Raw genomic sequence first — 19,684 nt, 5'->3', positions numbered from 1 at the left:
CTAGCTACATAAATACTGTGACTAAAAGAACAGGTCAGAAGCTAGGAATCATGCGATGAGTAACTCACCACCTGACTCCCCAAAGTCCACCATCTACAAGGCACAAGTCAGGAGTCTGATGGAATACTCTCCCCTGGCCTGGATGAGTGCAGCTCCAACAACACTCAAGCTTGACATCATCCAGGACAAAGCAGACCACTTGATAGGCACCCCATCCACAAACATTCATTCCTTCAGTACCGACACACAGTGGCAGCAGTGTGTACCATCGACAAGATGCACTGCAGGAACTCACCAAGGCTCCTTGGGCATCACATTCCAAAGCCACGACTGTGACCATCTAGAAGGTCAAGGGCAGCAGGTACTTGGGAACACCATCACCTGGAAGTTCCCCTCAAAAAAACTCACCATCCTGACTTGGAAACATATTGCTGTTCCTTCATTGCCACTGGGTCAAAATCCTGTAACTCTCTCCCTAACAGCACTGCGGGTATACCTACATCATAGGGACTGCAGCGGTTCAAGAAGGCAGCTCACCACCACCTTGTCAAGGGCAGTTAGGGATGGGCAATAAATGCTAGCCTAGCCAGCAATACCCACATCCTATAAATGAATAAAAAAATTCTCTAATGCAAATAACTGCCCTCTTACTAGACGACTTGGTTCCATCAAGAAACCCAGTCTTTACAAGTTGCTTTTTGCTTTTTTCAGCTGGGGAAACCTACATAAATAATTGAAACCGCTCCCATTTACACTCCAACTTCAAAGCATTTTCTGAGATATCTTGAGACAAACGGTCTCCTCCAGATAGATCCAAAGTAACCATTATAATCCCATGATGTGAACACCTTTTGCCACCACCCCAAAAGCACAAAAAAAAACTTCACCTTTGAGCTGTAATTACCCCAGGTCTGTTTGTATTGCATTTACTTCAGTTTTGTTTGCCAGTTTCCAAAACCAGGTGCTTCCATTATCATCTTTTTAAAACTTCAATCCCCCCCTAAAAGTTTTATTCCTAAAACATATGAATCATGAAATTAGATATTTTCGTAACAGCATTTGACCAAAGTACGCAAGCCCTTTAATATTTTGTGCTGCATGTCTTCCATAAGTTAAAGGGGCTGGCTTGTGTGGGAATTTTCAGGTTGCTGTGTGGCTACACACCTTACAGGGAATATTGATCCCAAGGCACTTAACAAGAGTGTTATCAATAAAAACATTGAGCCACAGAAGGAGACATCAGGAGAGGTACATTTTATGAAGCATCTTAAGAGGAGAGAGAGAGGTTTAAGAAGGGAATTACGGAGCTTAGGACTGAGGCAGCTGAAAGGCACAGCCATCAGTGGCGGAATGATTAAAATCAAAGGTGCACAAGGGTTGGAAATGGAATAGCACAAATTCCAAAGGCTTGTTTCTTTTTTTATTCTTTCACATGATTTGGGCATCACTGGCTAGGCCAGCAATTGTTGCCCATCCCTAATTGCCCTTTAGAAGGTGGTGGTGAGCTGTCACCTTGAACCTCTACATTCTTTTGATGTAGGTACATCCAAAGTGCTGTTAGCGAAGGAGTTCCTGGAATTTGATCCAGCGACTGTGAAGGAGTGGTGATATTGTTCCACATCAGGATGGTGTGGCTTGGAGGGGACCTTGGAGGTGGTGGTGTTCGCATGCAGAGTTTTATGAACAAAAATTTATGTAAGGTGGAAGTTGGGAGGCTGGCCAGGAAAGCATTGGAATAGTCAAGTCTAGAGGTAACAACGTTATGAATGCAGATTTCAACAGTTTAGCTAAGGCAGAGTAGGAATTGAGCAATGTTACAGAGTTGGAGGTAGGCACCCTTTTCGATTGCGTGAATATGTGGTCAGAAACTTAACTCGAGGTCAAACACAACACCAATGTTGTGAAAGTCTTACTCAGCTTAAGATCTTTGCTAGGGATGGAATCAGTAGTCAGGAAATTGAGTTTCTGGGGGAGACCAAAGACAATGGCTTCACTCTTTCCAGTATTTAGTTGGAGGAAATTTCTGCTCAGCTGATATTGGATGTTGGACAATCAATGTAACAAATCAGACAGTGAGGGAGTCCAAAGAGGTGATGGTGAGATATTGCTGAATATCATCAACATGCAAGTGAAACCTGATGTGTTTTCAGATGAAATCACCAAGGAGTAGCATATAGATAAGAAATATAAGGGATCCTTTGGCGGAACTCCAGAAGTGGCATGACAGGAATGGGAGAAGCCATTACAGTTGATTCTCTGTCTATGATTAAATAGGTAAGAATGAAAGCAAGCTCAGGCAATTGCGCCCAGCCAGACAACAGGACAAGAGTTGGCGGGGGATGGCATAGTCAGCTGCAGAAAAGGCTGCAAATAGGTGGTGAAGAATGGGGAGGGTTAGTTTATCACAGCCACACTCAATGTCATTTGTGATTTTGATAAGGGCCATTTCAGTACTGTAGCACAGCTGGAAACCTAATTGGAGGGATTCAACCTGGAATTGCAGGAAAGATGGGCATGGATTTGGAAAGCAACAACACCTTCAACGACTTTGGGGAGGAAAGGGAGGTTGGAGTAAAGTGGTAATGTGCAAGGACAGAGGGGTCAAGGGTAGCTTTTTAAAGGAGAGGCAAATCTGAAGGGCAGGGCAGGGCAGGGGAACAATGTCTGTGGAGAGGGAAAGGTTAACAATATCAGCTAACATGGAACCCAGGAAGGAAAGTTGATTAATCAATAGCTTGGTTGAATAGGGTCAAGAGAATAAAAGGTGCATCTCGTGAATTAGATGAGATCTAAGCAAGAATTGCAGGAGATGGGATACAATGTAGAGAACAACACGATTTCAGGGCTAAGGCATCAGGCAACATTTGAGGATCTTTGTTCCGATGGGGAAGCTCTGGCCTGGGGGCTGGATGCAGCCCATTGTGCTTTTTCATCTGGCCTGTGCTGGAGATTTCAAACAATATATTGGAGAAAACAATTCCTAAATAAATAGTCATAGAATGAAGAAAACGCAAATAATTAGGGACTGAGAAAAGATTATTTAAATATTCCAATTAGTATTTTTTAAAAATCTGTTTAATATTTCAGTCCATGCCAACACCATGGGAAATGAAATGACAGTGTAAATGAGCCTCCTGCCCAGATTTCAGGAAGCTACTGTAAAGGAAAGGGGCAGGGACAGAACCATAAAGAAAGGGATTAATGATGGAGTCACATTCAAAGCACTTATTTTGCGTATCATACATTTCCTTTAACAGATTTTGCCTATCCCATTTTCTAATATTCAAATGCCACTTTCTAACACTTAGAGCAGTATCTGGGTGAGGAATCAGTGACGGATAGACTGACTGGAAACCAGCTGGGAGTGTCAGCATGCTAGTGGATTGTCGGGCAAAGCTTTGAATATCCTTAGAGAATTGTTGGCACCTTAACAGAAACACGGTGTTAAAATCTTCACTTGCATCAGGATGTGCTTCAGTTTGTTACATCCTCCTGTGCTATCCCAGTGTTATTGAAAATGCCTACGTCAAGCTGCTGAATATCTCTGTGCACTAACAGTTTACTCAGAGTAACACATCTGTGAGAAGCAAATTTCTTTCAGGAGTTAAAGGAAGTAAGTATTGCAGTTAATTTAGTTAATCTTAAAGCAAACCCACTCACATCAGAAACAACAACTCTTATAAGGTGACCTCCATGGATGGTTAGAAGTTTCCTCACAGCGAGTAAGCATTGTTTGGAATGATTGAACATTAACTTCTCTGCTCGTCCTCGTCAAAATCTCACCCAGGGTAGAATAAGATCGTACCTTCACTCTCTCTCCCTCGTGTTAACATGGCCTCCACTAAGTGATTAATGTTTTATTATCTAATATGACAAAGAGAATACCTGTCCTGTTCTTCCATTAACACTCTATTTCTGGTTCTAAGTTGAAAACCCAGAACTCAGTGGCACCTTATGAATCTCTGGACTGTTTACCCGATTGAGAGAGTTTTTTTTTCCAATTCAAGGCTACACATTGCCTGATGGGAGCATCCTGTGATATTCCTGCTGTTAAACAGTGCACTCACTTTTTTTGCCATTTCAGTTGCCATTCAATGCAGATCCTGTTGTCTTTCAAAGCAACCCTGTGAATTTCTGTTTGCTGCTACTCTCCTGTAACACCGTGGGGATTGGCCTCAGGACCATATTCTCCCTGGAGGATGAGAAAAGGAGGACACCAGGGCATATCAGAGGACCACCCCATAACAAAATCTAGTCCCAGAACCGGACTGAGTTTAGCTAGGGAGGCAGTTTACCATCTTATTACTCATTCATGGTTTGCAGACGTCACTGGCTAGGCCAGCATTTATTACCCATCTCTAATTGCCCTTGAGAATGTGGTGGCGAGCCAAACTCCACCATTTAAAGGTCACCACCAGCGATATTCACAACCCAGTGTGTTCATGCCTCTAGCTCAGGGGCAGGGAACTCCAGCCCATGGGCCAGGTGCAACCTGTTACACTACTTCATCCAGCCCGCAGTGAGATTTAAAACAAAATATATCACGTGCATCTGACACATACATCTCTGCATTTACTGAGTAAAGGTTAAGAGTCACTGTGGGACTACTTTGTCAAAATATGCAGCCAGAACGAGGGAAGTGCAGCACAAACAGTTCAGGCAGGAGATTCAAGGAGGTCAGTGTCGTCGTCCTCTGAATAAATGATATCCAGGTGAGAGGTGTCCTGGGATAGCCCCAAGAGAGAGCGGTCCTGGGTGAGACACGTCCTGGTCTCTGTTGCTTACCTATCCAGTGCAATTGCCGCTCATTGAGTAGATACTGGCAAACACGGCAGTGATGGGCAGGAGGTTCTGGAAGTGGCAGTAATGCAGACCAAAGTACCAGTCATTGTGAATGGCATAGAATCTACAATAACAAGGCGCATTAAAGAAAAGCAAACTCGGCCATTACAATAGAGCAGTGGGTGAGTTGAATGTTTCTGTACTCTCCCAAAAAAAATTAAGTTGTGTTTATGTGTGTGTGTGGTTCACGACTGATTTTGTCTATGCGTGAGTGACCCTTGATGAGAAAGAGGTTTCCCACTCCTGGGTAAGGGCAATGGAGGGAAATGACAGAGGCAGCTGAACTTTTTAATCTTTGTGACAAACGATGTCTATGAGCTCCTCGCAGATTATGAGAGAGGAGGAAAGGGAAGGTGGTTTAAGATGACAGTTTGTAGTGGTGAAGAGAAACTGGGATTATCTTTATATTCCTGGATGATCTTTGAATGGTGAGCAGATTTAGCAGTGGCAAGCATAATTAGGTAAGTGGAGACTTGTGTCTCAAGGCCAGAGTTCCCAGACAATTAATGTTCCTTGTGTGGTGCTGAGAGACCGTATCTTGGTTCATGTTAACTAGGAGGGTTAGTGACTTTCCTTGCCCAGATAGTAAACATATCATATCTAAACTGGCATAAAGGTTTGGACCTCATTCTAACCTCTTGTTTGGAATGGCTGTATCAGCACCAAGCTTTTCCAGATAGAGTATGAATTTAACCATGATGCTAGACCACCTCCGACTCTTCCTGTGACTATTTTCTTTGCAATATTTATACAATCCTTGAAATTTCCAAATGATGCCATATTATGAGAAATCTCATGCAGTGCGCCTGCCTGCAGTAATAACACACAAGCTTGATTCCCCTACCCGCTCATACAACAACACCTTGATCTTGTCTAACCTGCGCTTGTCCTCCTGGGAGCCATGTGCTCGGTACTTCAGTTAAGGAAGAAAAGTAGGATGGTGGTACAGATGTTACTGAATAGTGATGATAATTAGTTGTCGATTTAAAGATTTCTCCAGAGCCTATATTGGGACCAAACAGTGAGCATAAGGCTAGAAGATGGACAATTGGACATGTTCCAAGTGAAGAGAGAAGTACGACAAGGCTGTGTACTGTCGCCAAAATTATTCAATCTGTACACAATACAAACATTCAGAGAATTGGATGTACTTCCAGGGATAAAAATTGGATGCAAAAGCATAATAAATATTCTGCTGCTGCTGATGGCCCACAGCACCTCCATGGTTGCACAGTCTTGAGTTGCTCGATCTGTTCAAAATCAATCCCATTTAGCACAGTGGTAGTGCCACACAACATGATTGAGGGTATCCTCAATGTGAAGACAGGGCTTTGTCTCCACAAGGACTGTGTAGTGGCCACACGTACCAATACTGTCATGGACAGGTGCACCTGCGGCAGCAGGTTGGTGAGGCTGAGGTCAAGTATATTTTTCCCTCTTGTTGATTCCCTCGCCACCTTCCACAGACCCAGTCTAGCAGCTATGCGCTTTAGGACTCGGCCAACTTGATCTGTACTGGTGCTACCGAGCCATTCTTGGTAAAGGACATTGAAGACCCCACCCAGAGTACATTCTGCACCCATGCCACCTTCAGTGCTTTCTCCAAGTGATGTTCAACATGGAGCACCAATTTATCAGCTGATGTGGGGGGGGTGCAGGGGGGTGGCAGTACGTAGTGATCAGTAGGAGGTTTCCTTGCCCATGTTTGACCTGATGGCATGAGACTTTATGGGGTCCAGAGTCGATCTTGGGGACCCCCAGGGCAACTCCCTCCTGACTGTACACCACTGTGCTGCCATCTCTGCTGGGACTGTCCTGCTGGTGGGACAGGACGTATCCAGGGATGGTGATCGTGGTACCTGGGACATTATAAGGTATGATTCCATGCGTATGATTATGTCAGGCTGTTGCTTGACTAGTCTGAGAGAGAGCTCTCCCAATTTTGACACGAGCCCCCAGATGTTAGTAAGGAAGACTTTGCAAGGTCGACAGAGCTGAGTTTGTTGGTCTTGTTTCCGGTGCCTAGCTCTGCTGGGTCATCCGTCGGTTTCGTTCCTGATTGAAGGACTGCTTGTCTTTTGTTAGGATATCTCTCATTTTCTTTTAAAAGGAGCATACTGAGAATCATCAGGCTGGTCACCTGGAACCCCAAAATACTGCAGGAATTTTTTACTTTCTGGATTACCAGGTCATCATCGCCAACGTTTATTTTTATATATCTCTAATAGAAATTAAATGTGTCTCATTTAAGTGTGGAGAAAATAATCGCCAGCTAGGGACGAGGCGAATAAGAAGAGTGGCTAAAAGGTCAAAGAGATGACTGGTGAGGAGCTTTGTTAAGGAGTTGGTGAGGTGGCTTGGAAGGACCTAAAGGGGCAGGAGAAAATAGCATCAATGAAGGAGCGTTTTAATATGCATTATGTTTCTTTTGAATAGAGTACTTAGATTTAGGCTAGGGTGTGGGTTTATGCTGTGGGAAAGTTGGTGTACTGCTGTAAGAAATGGGTTCTTTTTATTCAGAACGCAGGAGAAAGTTAATCATTTGTTTTGAGAAGAGAGAAAAAAATTCAGTGAGCATTGTGCATCCAGTAGTCAGATACAGTATAAGTCATCTTGCGCTCACAAAAAGAGTGATGCATGTTTTGGAAGTACCTGAACATAGAGGTGTTAAAAAGGAAGTCATTTTCTCTTACTTGTGTTCGGCATCATATTTCTCTTCAAGGAAGTACTCTTAAAAATTCATGCTGTTGAAGTAAAAGAGATGCTAATCCCTCTTTTAACATTCCCTTTTGAATGTGGTACTACCATTTTAAGTACAACATTGGGTGGAATTTTCCCAGAATTGCACTTCAGTGCGGCAGTGGGCTGGTAAAATGGAGTCCAACGCGGTGATGAAATGGCGGGTTTTCACACTGTATTTTCCTGAGCCTGCCTCATTATTTATGCATTTCCGGGAAACACGCCGTTTCCGTGATGGGTGGGCTCTCATTCGCCCACTTGCCATCATCCCGCTGTTGCATCACACCGGCTGCCATCTTTAAAAGGCAGCTACCAGCAAAGCGCTCATCGTCTCCAGCTCACCATCGCTGCCTGGGAGACATAGCCAGCAAAGGCAAAAAGACTTCAGCCCCCCGCTTCAATGACGGGTCCCTCGAGTGATTGCTGGATGCCGTGGAGGCCAGCCAGGATGTACCCACTGTACCCCTGCTCTGCCCGCAGGATGGGTAGCAATGCCATCAAACTGGCTTGGGAGGCGGTGGCAGTGATGGTCAGTGCGAACGCCCTGCAGAGGAGGACAGCCACCCAGTGCTGCAAAAGGATGAATGCAGATCTCCGTTCCACCAGGTTAAGTCACTCTTTTCATCACTCCCAACTCTCTCACTCTCAAACCCATCACAAGTCCACAAGGCCCTCACTCACTGCCAGTGCAAGGGACATTACCATTCACTCTTTCTCACACACCATCATTGTCCTCATCCCATCCATGGGGCCACTCACCACCCACATAGGCCAGGCATACTTATCATCAGGCCCGGCAGGTGTCCTGATACACTCTCCCCATCTCTATCCATGCAGGACAAGCTGGCTCACAACAGGAGGGAAAGGCCGCAGACAGGTGGAGGGATGCTGGAAATCAAAGTTTCGACAGAATTCTAACAGAGCCACCCAGCTGGCCGGCGATGACCAGGACCGGTTCAGTGCTGACGATGAGGTCGGCGCTGCTCTACCAAGTGGGGATCCAGCAGTGCAACATCCATCAGGCAACCATGCCGTGAGTCATATGTCTGCTTTCACAGGCCACTGACATGCACTAATTATCTCCCCTTGCTTTCGCAGGCACATCCGCCAAACAGCTGACAGAGTCCATGACCCAGGGCCTTCAGTCAAGCTCCGAAGAAACCTCTAAAGAGGAATCTGAAGGCACCCTCCCTGAAGTCTTGTCTCAGCGCTCACCTGCACCCTCCATCAAAGCAGAGACACATACCTTGGTGGGACCTAGCTTTAGAGTAGCGTCGGGATCACAATCTGGTGAGACATCACACTTTCTGATCCACAGCAGGTGGAGGCAGGAACTTCCCAGGTACCCAGCACTCAGAGGATTGCTAGAGGCCAGAAATTTGCTGAGTCCAAGTCAGATGACAAGCTTCTGGACTCAGTCATGTTACAGTTGCTGGAGCTGCAAAGGCAAGCTAGAGAACAACAGGAAGCGATGTCTGCTGCACTCCTCAGATTGCAAGGCATGATGGAGGTGTCCATCTTCAGGCTTAGGTGATAGTGCCAGCATTGCAACGCACTGGCATGATGGCGGCCGCCATGGAGACCTTGGCCCAGGACGTCACTGCTGCGGGCTTAACTCCATCGCTGATGCCATAGTTAGCCTCCAACAGTGTTTATGCAAGAGGGGGGTGCTGGGCAGCTCGATCTCACTCCAGCTACTTCTTCCGCTCACAGAGTCAGCCGGGGGCCCTCGGCACCCATAGGGAGGAGGATCAGCAGGTGCACATTCCGGGGCCATCCACCAATGCAACTCTGGGAGTGACCGGCCCATCCGAATGCCCTCTTCCTGTGACCTCTGCAGCTGCAGCTTCACAGGCCGAGGAGGGTGCCACTAGCACAGCAGGACCCCGAAAGCAGGCCGGGGCCCAGCAAGCCTTGGCCCTCCAGAGGACGCCCGCCAAAGTCTTCACAGATAGGGTGTCACAGTCACCAGGCTGCCTCCACCCCTGCTGTGGATCTCCGGGGAGCACCAAGATGTAGCGGCAGGGTTAGGAAAGTTAAATAAAAGTAGTTGCACAGCCTGGGCACAGGTGTTGATCACTTATACATACTGTTTACTATTGTCAATAAACTAAGAATATCTCCCTGCCTGTGGCTCCTTGTTCTGATGAGCAATGTTCTTGTCACTCAGATGTGAAACCCTTCTGCACAAGATAAAGGCATCTTAGTCCAGGCCCTCTTCCCTGTGCTCTGTGCAGCCTTCCAGTGACGGTCCAGCCTCACACTCCCTGGAAACGTTACTGATGCCCGCACCTCAGCTGGTCATTGCTGCCAGAATATAGTGAGCAGGTGCCACAGAGTTCTCTCATTCTCTCTGTGTGCTCTCAGCACCTTTAGGGTGGGGCTGACCCCCATCACACCAGCATCTGTGACCAGTGATGCTGTGCACCAGATCCTGATGGGCTGAGGTCCTTAAGGCGGACACAGCAGCAGATGCATCTAATGTTTTATGGCCGCGTCTCTGAGATGGCCCTGATCATGGAACACAAGCATGCTGCCTTCGGTCAGATATGAGTCGGACATTCTCAGAGGCTAAGTGAAAATTCATGGAGTGCCCTCACTGCATGTTGCCATCATCCCCCTGCGATTGAGCAACGATTAGGGCCTCCACTGCATCTCCATGACAGGACCACTCTCACAAAGGGTATTGCCACTGGAGTCAAACATTCACAACTGCGATGTGAGGATCTACGGGGACGCCTCACTGCATGTCATCATCATCCTCCACAAATCTGGCAGCTATGAGGGCCTCCCGAGCACTCCTGCCTTGTCTTGCCAGTGCGAGAGCGTCATTCCTGCCATCGTCACCACCGAGGACCCCCTCACCTTCATCCCTGTCGGCGGCGTCCTCATCGGAGGAGACATGCAGCTCCTCCTCCTCCACCTCCTCAGCCAGCTCCTCACCCCGTTGCAGCGCCAGGTAATAAAGGGCGCAGCTGACGACGATGCGTGACACCCTCTGCGGACTGTATTGCAGGGCTCCACCAGACCAGTCCAGGCATTGGAACCACTTCTTCAGCATCCCAATGGTCTGTTCCACCAAGTTGCGAGCTGCTGCATGAGCCTCATTATAGCGTCGCTCTGCTGCAGTCTGAGGCTGCCGCATGGGTGTCATCAGCCACTGCCTCTGCGGGTAGCCTTTGTTCCCAAGGAGCCAACCCTGCAGCCTCTGTGGACCCTGGAAGACTGCAGGGACCTACGAGTGACTCAGAATGTAGGCGTCGTGCACGCTCCCTGGAAACCATGCGCACACCTGCAGGATGTGTTTCTGGTGGTCGCATACCAGCTGCACGTTCAGTGAGTGGAAGCCCTTGCGGTTGATGAGTGTAGCGATGGAGACCTGAGCGCTACATGAGTGCAGTCAATTGCACCCTGCACCTGTGGGAATCCAGAGATCGGGGCGAATTCAATGGCCGTTGCATCCTGGCTGTCCCAGGCGAAATGCGCAAAGTTGTGTGCCATGGGAAGATGGCATCTGTGACCTCATGGATGCATTTGTGGGTGGCGAATTGTGAAATCCCACAGAGGTCACCTGTGGATCCCTGAAAATAGACACTGGCACAGAAATTGAGCACTGCGGTCACTTTCACAGCCACTGGCAGTGGATACCCTCCATGTCCCCTTGGCGCCAAGTCCTGCAGTAAGTGGCAGATGTGAGCCACCAGGTCCCTAGACATGTGCAGTTGTCGGCGACACTGGTTCTCAGTCATCTGCAGGAATGGCAGGCAGTGCCTATAGACCCTGGGTGTCACTAGGCGCCGACCAGCCACGGCTCACTGTCGCTCCTGGGCAGCGTGTGCGGGAACCAGTGCTGCCCCTTCTTCATGAGGTTGCTGCTCCTGCCTTTGTGCAGCCACGTGCGTCAGTCGCTCTCTTCTCAGTCTTCTACAGTCTCTGTAGGCCATCAGGCATACAGCTAGGTCACCAGGATCCATGATCCTGACGTGGTCCTCCTGCAGCATGAAAGAGAGAGGGATGTGGTTATCATGGCTGTATTTAGCACCTTTCCTGGCCCTGTGTGACCGCCCCTTAATGCTTCCCGGAGAGTGCTGATCACCCCTCAGATGGCATGAGATGAGTTTGCTGCATGGCTGCCCCATCAACCTGCAACATGGGGGGTCACTAGTCCAAACCAGGATGCTGAGATTGCAAGGGGCTGTGAGCGCCTCCAGCAATCACTGCTACATGGCGAGGAGATTGTACAACGTATGTAGTCCAATTGCTCTGCGGTCCAATACAGTGGTGGCGAACTTGAAGTCTGTGCCGGGGGCATGGGGGGTGGGTTGGGGGTGCAAGGTATGGAGCACTTGGTGGCCCTTTGGTGCCTCCACGTTGCTTGCATGGGCGGGCAGGCTAAAAGCTTGACCCCAATCATATCACTGTGGCTGCGCCTGATCTATCTTAGTTGCGGAGGCATGGTCAGTTTATACAGGTGTCCCTAATGCATGACCACTCCCCTTGCTTACCCACGTCGACTGCCTGTGCGCGGGATGCAATGCCAAGGCAGCACTTGACACCCCTCCCCTCAGCAGTCACACCCAGCACTTGCCCCTGGACACCATCGCCCCCCCACCCACTGCCCTCAGCAGTCGCCTCTGGGGCCAGGCATCAGTTCATCAGTTACCCCTGAGGCCCGTAAACAATGGGCGAGCTGTGGACAATGCTGCTGCTCATTCACCTCAGTTCCCCGAAAGTGAGGGCCGCCAAGTGCATGTTGCCTGCATCGCCAACGTGGACGGATGATACAAGAGCCTGGCGGGAGGGCCTTTTAATTATATGCTAACGTATTGCAATTAGCTCCCCGCCGACCGATGGCAGGAAATGCAGCCCTCCGTTGGCGGGCTGAGCGGACAATCACAAGCTGCCTTCACACCACCGTGAAGCAGGTCACGCCATGTTTTCCGGTCACGCCATGTTTTCCGCACACACCATCTATCACGCCCGCCTACAGCAGACTCGGGAAAATTCCGCCCATTGTTTTTGTCATATGAATCTTTCTGCATTGTTTGCATCTGTGTTAAATTACTGATCCATATTTTGTTCCGAGATGTTGTACTGTGCACTTAGTTGAGGTTTTTTCTGCATCTAAAATAGATTTAATGACAGCATTTCAAATTCTAAGTAATTTTAAGTAGTAAAATCATTTCTAGTTATTAGAATAAAATGCTGTAGTTACCTACATCTTGGATATAAAGTATATGTTGCCTTGGTGAGTTGAGCTGCTACATCCTGGTGCTGCCACGTCCTCGGGTTGCCCTCCTTTTTCTGATGATAAAAGAAAGTCTTTTTTGGACTGGCTGTACTTCACAGTTCTTGGACATAAAATTTTCTATGGTTCCGAAGGCAAGAGAAAGGCTACATGTAGTGTTAACTCTGGAAAATATCATGTTAGCGATACATTGTACAATCTTATTTCTTGCTATACTTACTTGCAAGCTCCTATTTACAGGGGCAGAAAGTAAATTCATTTAGCTTCAACAATACATCTTGGCATTGTGTTCTTAATTAATTGTGATAAAACACCATCCCTTATAGCTTTAGATTCCTGTCAAAGGGCCAACACCCACCAGTGGTGTCTCAACAAGTTAGTGATGCCAAAATAACTTATTAGGGTAGCCACGTAAAATCATTCTACACCCGAAAGAGGTTTTAAAATATATTAATGCTAACCTGTTTACTTGGGGCAGAATTTTCCCATTGGCAAGCGGGGGCGAGCCTTGCACACCGACGCGTAAAATGACGCACGGTGATATTTTGGTGGGCACGCGATGCTCTCCGATGCACGCCCGCCATTCATTAACAGGCCACTTAAGGCCATTGAGGCACCAATTGACTGCAATTTTTCGGGGCCCGTGCAATCTTCAGGTCGTCGCACAGGTGCAACGGGCAGGCGGGTAGGACACATTTGAATAAATCTCATCCAAGGGCGGGATAAGAGGGGTCAGTGGGATCGCGAATGTGCTCAGTCAGATATTTAATTTGGAAAGTTACTGATACTTGCCTGTGTTATCAGAAATACTTCAAAATTCCAGCTGCTTGGACAGGACTCTCAGCCTTCAGGTCAGCACTCTACAGTGAAGATCCTTTTTGGGGCCTACAGGTTTCAGGAAGCCTTCCCTTAGCCTGGGAATGGGAGTTGTGCTCTCCACTGGAGGCACCTCCTTTGAGGAGGAAGGGAGGGCCAGAAGGGGGAAGAGGTCAGGGGTGTATATTCAGCCTCCAGGGAAGCCACCTTTGGGAGGAGAGGCGCAGGCACAAGGGGCGCAGGGCCAACAGCAAGTCCAGGGTATACAGGCGGTGAAGCAGCTACCTCAATATGTCTGAGGTGCAGTGCCAAAGGTAGCTCCGTCTCTCAAGGGAGACAGTCAACTCTCTCTGTCAGATGATAGGCCCTAAGACCTCTACTAACTGTGTGGGTGGATACCCCATGCCAGTGACTCTAAAGGTCACTGCTGCCCTCAACTTCTATGCCTCTGGCTCTTTCCAGGGCTCGGTGGGTGATCTCTGCGGTGTCTCCTAATCAGCTGTCCACACTTGTGTCAAGCAGGTGACAGACGCTCTATTCAGGCGTGATTTGACGTTCATCCACTACTGCTGGGACCAGGAAAGTCAGACAGAGAGAGCCAGAGGCTTCGCAGCGATTACTGGCTTCCCCCGCATCCAGGGTGCAATAGGCTGTACACATGTGGCCATCAAGGTGCCAGCAGGTGAGCCGGGTGCCTTCGTCAACAAGAAGGACTTCCATTCCATGAACGTGCAGATAGTGTACGATCACAGGATGCAGATTCTACAAGTCTGTGCAAGGCACCCAGGCAGCTCCCATGATGCCTCCATCCTCAGACACTCCCAGGTGCCGAGGTTCTTCATTGCTCCAGTGCGGTTGGATGGATGGCTGCTAGGTGACAAGGGCTATCCCCTCAGAAGGTGGCTCATGATGCCTCTCCGCCATCCAAGAACAGAAGCTGAGCAGCGGTACAATAGGCGCCAAGCCTCCACAAGGGCTGTGGTGGAGAGAACCATCAGTCTTCTCAAGATGCGCTTCAGATGCCTGGATCGTTCAGGGGGCGCACTCCAGTAAACATTGACCTGGGCATACTCCAGGGAGGCAGGGACACCCGGGAGGCATTAATCCAACGCACCCTCAGCTAGAACACCATAGATGGACTTCCAACAAAAGCCTGTGCTGCAGGCTCCATACTCGATACCTGAGTGCTAAATCTGCCTGGATAGGAACATTAACTAAAGGCCTTGTCAATAAAGCTGAATGTGCCACAAATCTCACATAACATTATTGGTAACCATCCACCTGCAGAAAAAAAGAGGCACCCTCAGTCATGGTCACATGTCTGAATTTAATGATATAACAAATGACAAAGGTGTTAAACAGCAAACCAACTAATCATGACCTCATTGTGGGGCAAACAAAAGCACCAGTGAGAAACCTGTAGTGTGCCTAAGGTGCCTTAAATTTATGCTTTCGGGTGCTAGGTCTAGGTGCTGTCCCCTTGCTGGCACTAGCAACTGAGACAGCCTGCTCACTGTGTTGTCCTGTTGGCCTCGATGACCTTGGCGGCTGTGGTCTGGCCCGTGATGCCTGTGCTGGCCCCACCTGGGAGGGAGTGGCCAGTTCCACAGCTTGCACCTCCCCAGTCATCGTAACCTCATCAGATGCAATGGTCACTGGCAGAGGGGCGGAGGAGCTGCTGCCCTCATCCGGAGACCCTTGAGAGGAGCCCATAGAGATGACAGGCAGCTGCTGCGCCAACGTGAGGTCGCTTCAGACCCCCCTGCTCACTGTAGATGGATGGGCATGGAGCTGGGAAACTTGGTACCCAGACCATCTCCCACACTGGCACTGACCAGCTGAGGTCAGTGCCGATGTGAGGGCTTGCTGGTCCAAGTGCATCCCCAGGAAGCCCTGATAGGTCTCCTGGAGGAGCCTCTCCACGAGAGTCACCACACTCTCCATGGAGGAAGCATGGCGCTCAGCCATGAGGCTCATTGCATTGGCAGTGGTCCGCGTGGACTCTTCCACCACGGAGACCAAGCCAAGCATAGCCTCATGAATCTCCTTCAGATCCTCCTGCACGCCCTGCTGGACTTCCAACGTTTGCTGCCTCACGGACGACTCCAGAGCCACCGACTGAGCATGTGACTGGTCCCCTGCTGTCCTCCGACTGCTGGCGCCATGGGCACTCTATCTCCGCTTAATAAATGGAATTAGGTATTAGAGAGAGGGCAGTTTCTTTAATTCTCTTTAAACAAACTGCAGTGTTGTCCTTTCTAACCTAGTTGATTACAGTGGTTCAATGGCTGTGCTTGTTGGTCCCTCTCCCCTTGTGTTGAAGCTCTTGTCTGCTTCTCTGAAAGTGTTTTTTATCTCTCAGCTTCCTGCCCTTTTCAATGCTTTTTGTAGGAGCAAAGATGGCTGCTATTATCATGTGACCTGTACAAAATGCCAAGTCATCTCCCAACTAAGGCATCGACACTTCAAATGGCCCTTCTCCCACCTGTGGTTCTTAGCTTTTGTCCTTGCCAAGGCACAATTTATAATCTTACAGTGAGGCATCAACAAAACTTTGTTATGTCCTGGATAAGACCACAAGTGAACCATAATTAAATTAAAAGTTGCCTTTTGTCCTCTCGGAAGAGGGGACCCAGTCTGAAATCCACAATTCTGCCTTGTGGCTTGGAGCCATTTTGAAATGGCCTTTAAACTCATTCCAAGGTTTTATTTAAAAATGTAACCTTTAGAATAGTTTTTCTAAAAATTTGTCAGATCATAACTGTGCATCGTAATCGAAGTCTATATTTACATACCATGTAAGAGTTGCAGATAATTGTTTAGGAAGGAAAGGCGTAGTAATTTTCCTGTAAAATATTGACTAAGATTTGAGCAGCTTATATATTTTCTACTTTGGTGTTTCAAATTGATTCATAACATAACTTGAGTGTTGTGCTAGAATTATTGAGTGCATAGCTGAAAGCCAACTTCTGTGGATAATGTTTCTGCAATTACATAGGACATTAGCGCCAGATTCATGAGGCACAAGGGATTTAGAAGTGTTTTGGAGCTCTGCCTTCCATCTCATTCAGTTTGCATTTTAAAAAAGCACATGTTGAAGTATCCTTAAATCTTCATCATCTTTTGATTGTTTTTTAAAACCTCCCAGAGTACCATTTTGATCTTGAGTGAGAAAGACCACTCAGCTGATGAGTTGTCAATTATCCTACTTTTTTAAAATTTTGACCATGGCTCCTACTTGTCCAAATCTTTGCCATTAATAGACTATAGAACATGGCAAAAGGATGAAGTAGAAATCTCCAAAACTGAGATTTACAAGTGGTAAAGTTACAAATGACTTATTGGTCCACTTCACACGTTGAGACAGTTGTCATATTTCCCTTTCTGTCCAGGACTTTCATCCGACTTAGGACATTGGTGGGATTGCTGCTGAAACAGATGAGTTTAATGAACTTGAATGCAGTAATGACATTTTGTCTCTATTAAATGCTTTTATTCCTTCCGGTATGTTTGCACAATATAAAAGCACCAAGTTGTTTTGCAAATAGGCATGTCTCCAACAAAGTGTAATGCCAAAGGTTTTAATAATGTATGGTTCACAACAGGATTCTATGAATTTATATTAATCTTGTAATGTCATCCAAATTAATAGTTTTTCTATTGAAAAGAGGATTTCTCTACTATTAGATCCTATTATACTGTTAGTGTTTCAGCTTCCTGTGCATCTCTCGGCTTTTAATGTGTTTTTTTACTTGATGTTGCCACCAGTAGAAATTTCTAGAAAGTAACGTTCTCCACTGCTGTGCTCTGTATTTTGCGGCCAGTTATTATAAGAGCTGCGTGTTTATTTTGCAACTTACACACAAACGTGGACTTTTACAACAGTTTTGTCAGCAGTATTTTCATTTACAAATAATTAAATCAAACTGGAAAGTTTTTCAGATTATATATGTGTTTATTTCCCCAAAGCAACCTGTATTTAATTTTAAGCACATTTTCAACTGGGTAATTTACGTAGGATATTGAACCTTAAGTAGCTGTGATTTGCTGTTTTCCTTCAGTTTTATAACTTTTATGCTGTTGTCTTCAGTGAGCAAAAGCTGCTTTTTGAAAAAAGCACATTTTACATTTAATATGAATATAGTTTGTTTTACAATGTGTGAAACTATCAAAATATTTTAATTTGAACATTTGCAAAACAGAGTCTAAAATTGGTTATTTTCAGTGCTAATTTAAGGAGTATGCACCTTCATTACAGTGCTGATGAAGTTGCAGTCTTCAGTCCCAGTTTTTGATGCCATCCGTTTTACTTTGCAATAGGCATCCTTGCCAGTTAAGTCCCAAAACGGCAGCAATATCAGAATTACTTATAACTTGTTCATCTGAATTGAGATGGTTGGTGGATGTGTGTCTAAGTGATCTGTTATTTGTAGGAGGTGGAGGGTGAATGGCAGAGACTTATTTAACTTAACACATTTTAAACTCAAACTTTGAGAACATTCTGTAAAACTACTACTTTCTCCTTACAGGTTTTAACAGAGCTGAAATCGGACAACCAAAGACTGAAAGATGAGAACGGGGCACTAATCAGAGTTATTAGTAAACTGTCAAAGTGAAGGCGGTCTTTCTGAGCAAGAGGCAAAGGGAATAACATCAGTTGAAAGAGCCTGCTTGCTGTTGTGAAAGCCATCACAATAAAGAAGTCTCCTCAGAATCGGGGAGCTTGTACTTAGATCTTGTCTGTTCATGGCTTTCTCCCCTGCATTTGATGTCTGTAAAGTTTCTTCAGGTCATGATCCTATTCAGCAACTGTAAGGTCTTTAAGTGATGCATTCAAACAGCCTTGTTTACGAGAAAGATTGGGGAGAAAGTACTGAATTTAAAAAAAAAATTCACAGGTGTGTCTGTTTGTTGAGGGGATGCTTGCAGCTTCTTGCAATTGAGCTACATCCTGTAGTGTTTCAGAAATGGCTTTAAGAAATGCCTTCCACTACCACAACTGCTCAGTCATGTTAACAATGCACCTCAGTTTGTCGGCTGTGCTTTGGGAAGGATCTTTTGTTATGCAGTATTTGCTTCTTTGCACAGTAATTAAAATCACTGCAGAACATGGCTTATTCCTTTTTTAAATAAAAACCATCAGCTAGACTGTATGGTACAGAAAGTATTAATTGTACGTGCAATATGTTTTATTATTTTAATGTGACACTCTTATTCAATTCACTGCCTTCCTTTCACTTATTTTTGTTGCCTTCATTATTAGCAGTGGATTTTAATTTCTTTTTTTTTAAATTTGGTTTGTAGTGAAAGCTTTAAAATGGTCAGGAGCCTTTGGTTTTGTCTCGGTGAATGTGTGAAATTAAATATTTGTGCTGTCAGTGGTTACCACTCTTGAGTTTTTGCATCTACACAGCAAGGTCAGAGAAAAAGCTGGTTCAGGTTGTTTATCAAGGCTGGTTCAAAGATGCATTCTAATGTACAATTGCTGGTTTTGCATTTTTCTGTTGAAAGACACTTTTTTGTGCTTCACCTCCTATTTCAAACAAAGCTAGTTTTAGGCTACACTTGTTCTATTTTTGTTTGCTCTTGACTTTATACACCGATAAGGGGCATTATAACTTTAATGTAGGCTCAAAGACATCTTTTCTGTCTTGAGATTTTCACTGCATGATGAATAATATACTGTATCTATGTACCACTGCTACAGGAATTTAAAATGAAAAGGTACTTTTCTGTAGAGAGCACTCCTTATAAATACAATAGAGTTCAGGGAAGGGATCCATCCAAAGACCCATTGTATAGTCCTTAATAAACTAATGGAATTCAGAGACAAATGTAGTTATTTGTATAGTTCATTCCATGGCTGAAATGTCTATTATAGGCAATGATAATATGGTACTAAAATCAAAATGTGTATATTATATATTTGTGTGTGTGTGTGTGTGTGTGTATGTATATATATATATATATATGATATATATAATATATATGTGTATATATAATATATATGTATGTATATATATTATATATATGTGTGTG

General features: G+C 46.1%; 1 protein-coding gene across 2 annotated transcripts in view; it reads left to right on the top strand.

Annotated features, from left to right (window-relative positions):
• Positions 1-19,479, top strand: part of LOC144683564 (protein phosphatase 1 regulatory subunit 12A-like) — a 301,353-nt gene extending 281,874 nt beyond the window's left edge. For both annotated transcript variants that reach the window (XM_078546708.1, XM_078546707.1), the window contains one exon: positions 18,175-19,479. In XM_078546708.1, coding sequence (XP_078402834.1) covers positions 18,175-18,261 — 87 coding nt within the window. In that variant the 3' untranslated portion in view covers positions 18,262-19,479. The remainder of the gene's footprint in view (positions 1-18,174) is intronic.
• The last annotated feature ends 205 nt before the right edge of the window (positions 19,480-19,684 follow it).

Source organism: Cetorhinus maximus, chromosome 8, assembly GCF_964194155.1.
Source record: "Cetorhinus maximus chromosome 8, sCetMax3.hap1.1, whole genome shotgun sequence".
In the NCBI taxonomy this organism is placed as follows: domain Eukaryota; kingdom Metazoa; phylum Chordata; class Chondrichthyes; order Lamniformes; family Cetorhinidae; genus Cetorhinus; species Cetorhinus maximus.
This window is presented reverse-complemented; position numbering and strand designations above follow the sequence as displayed.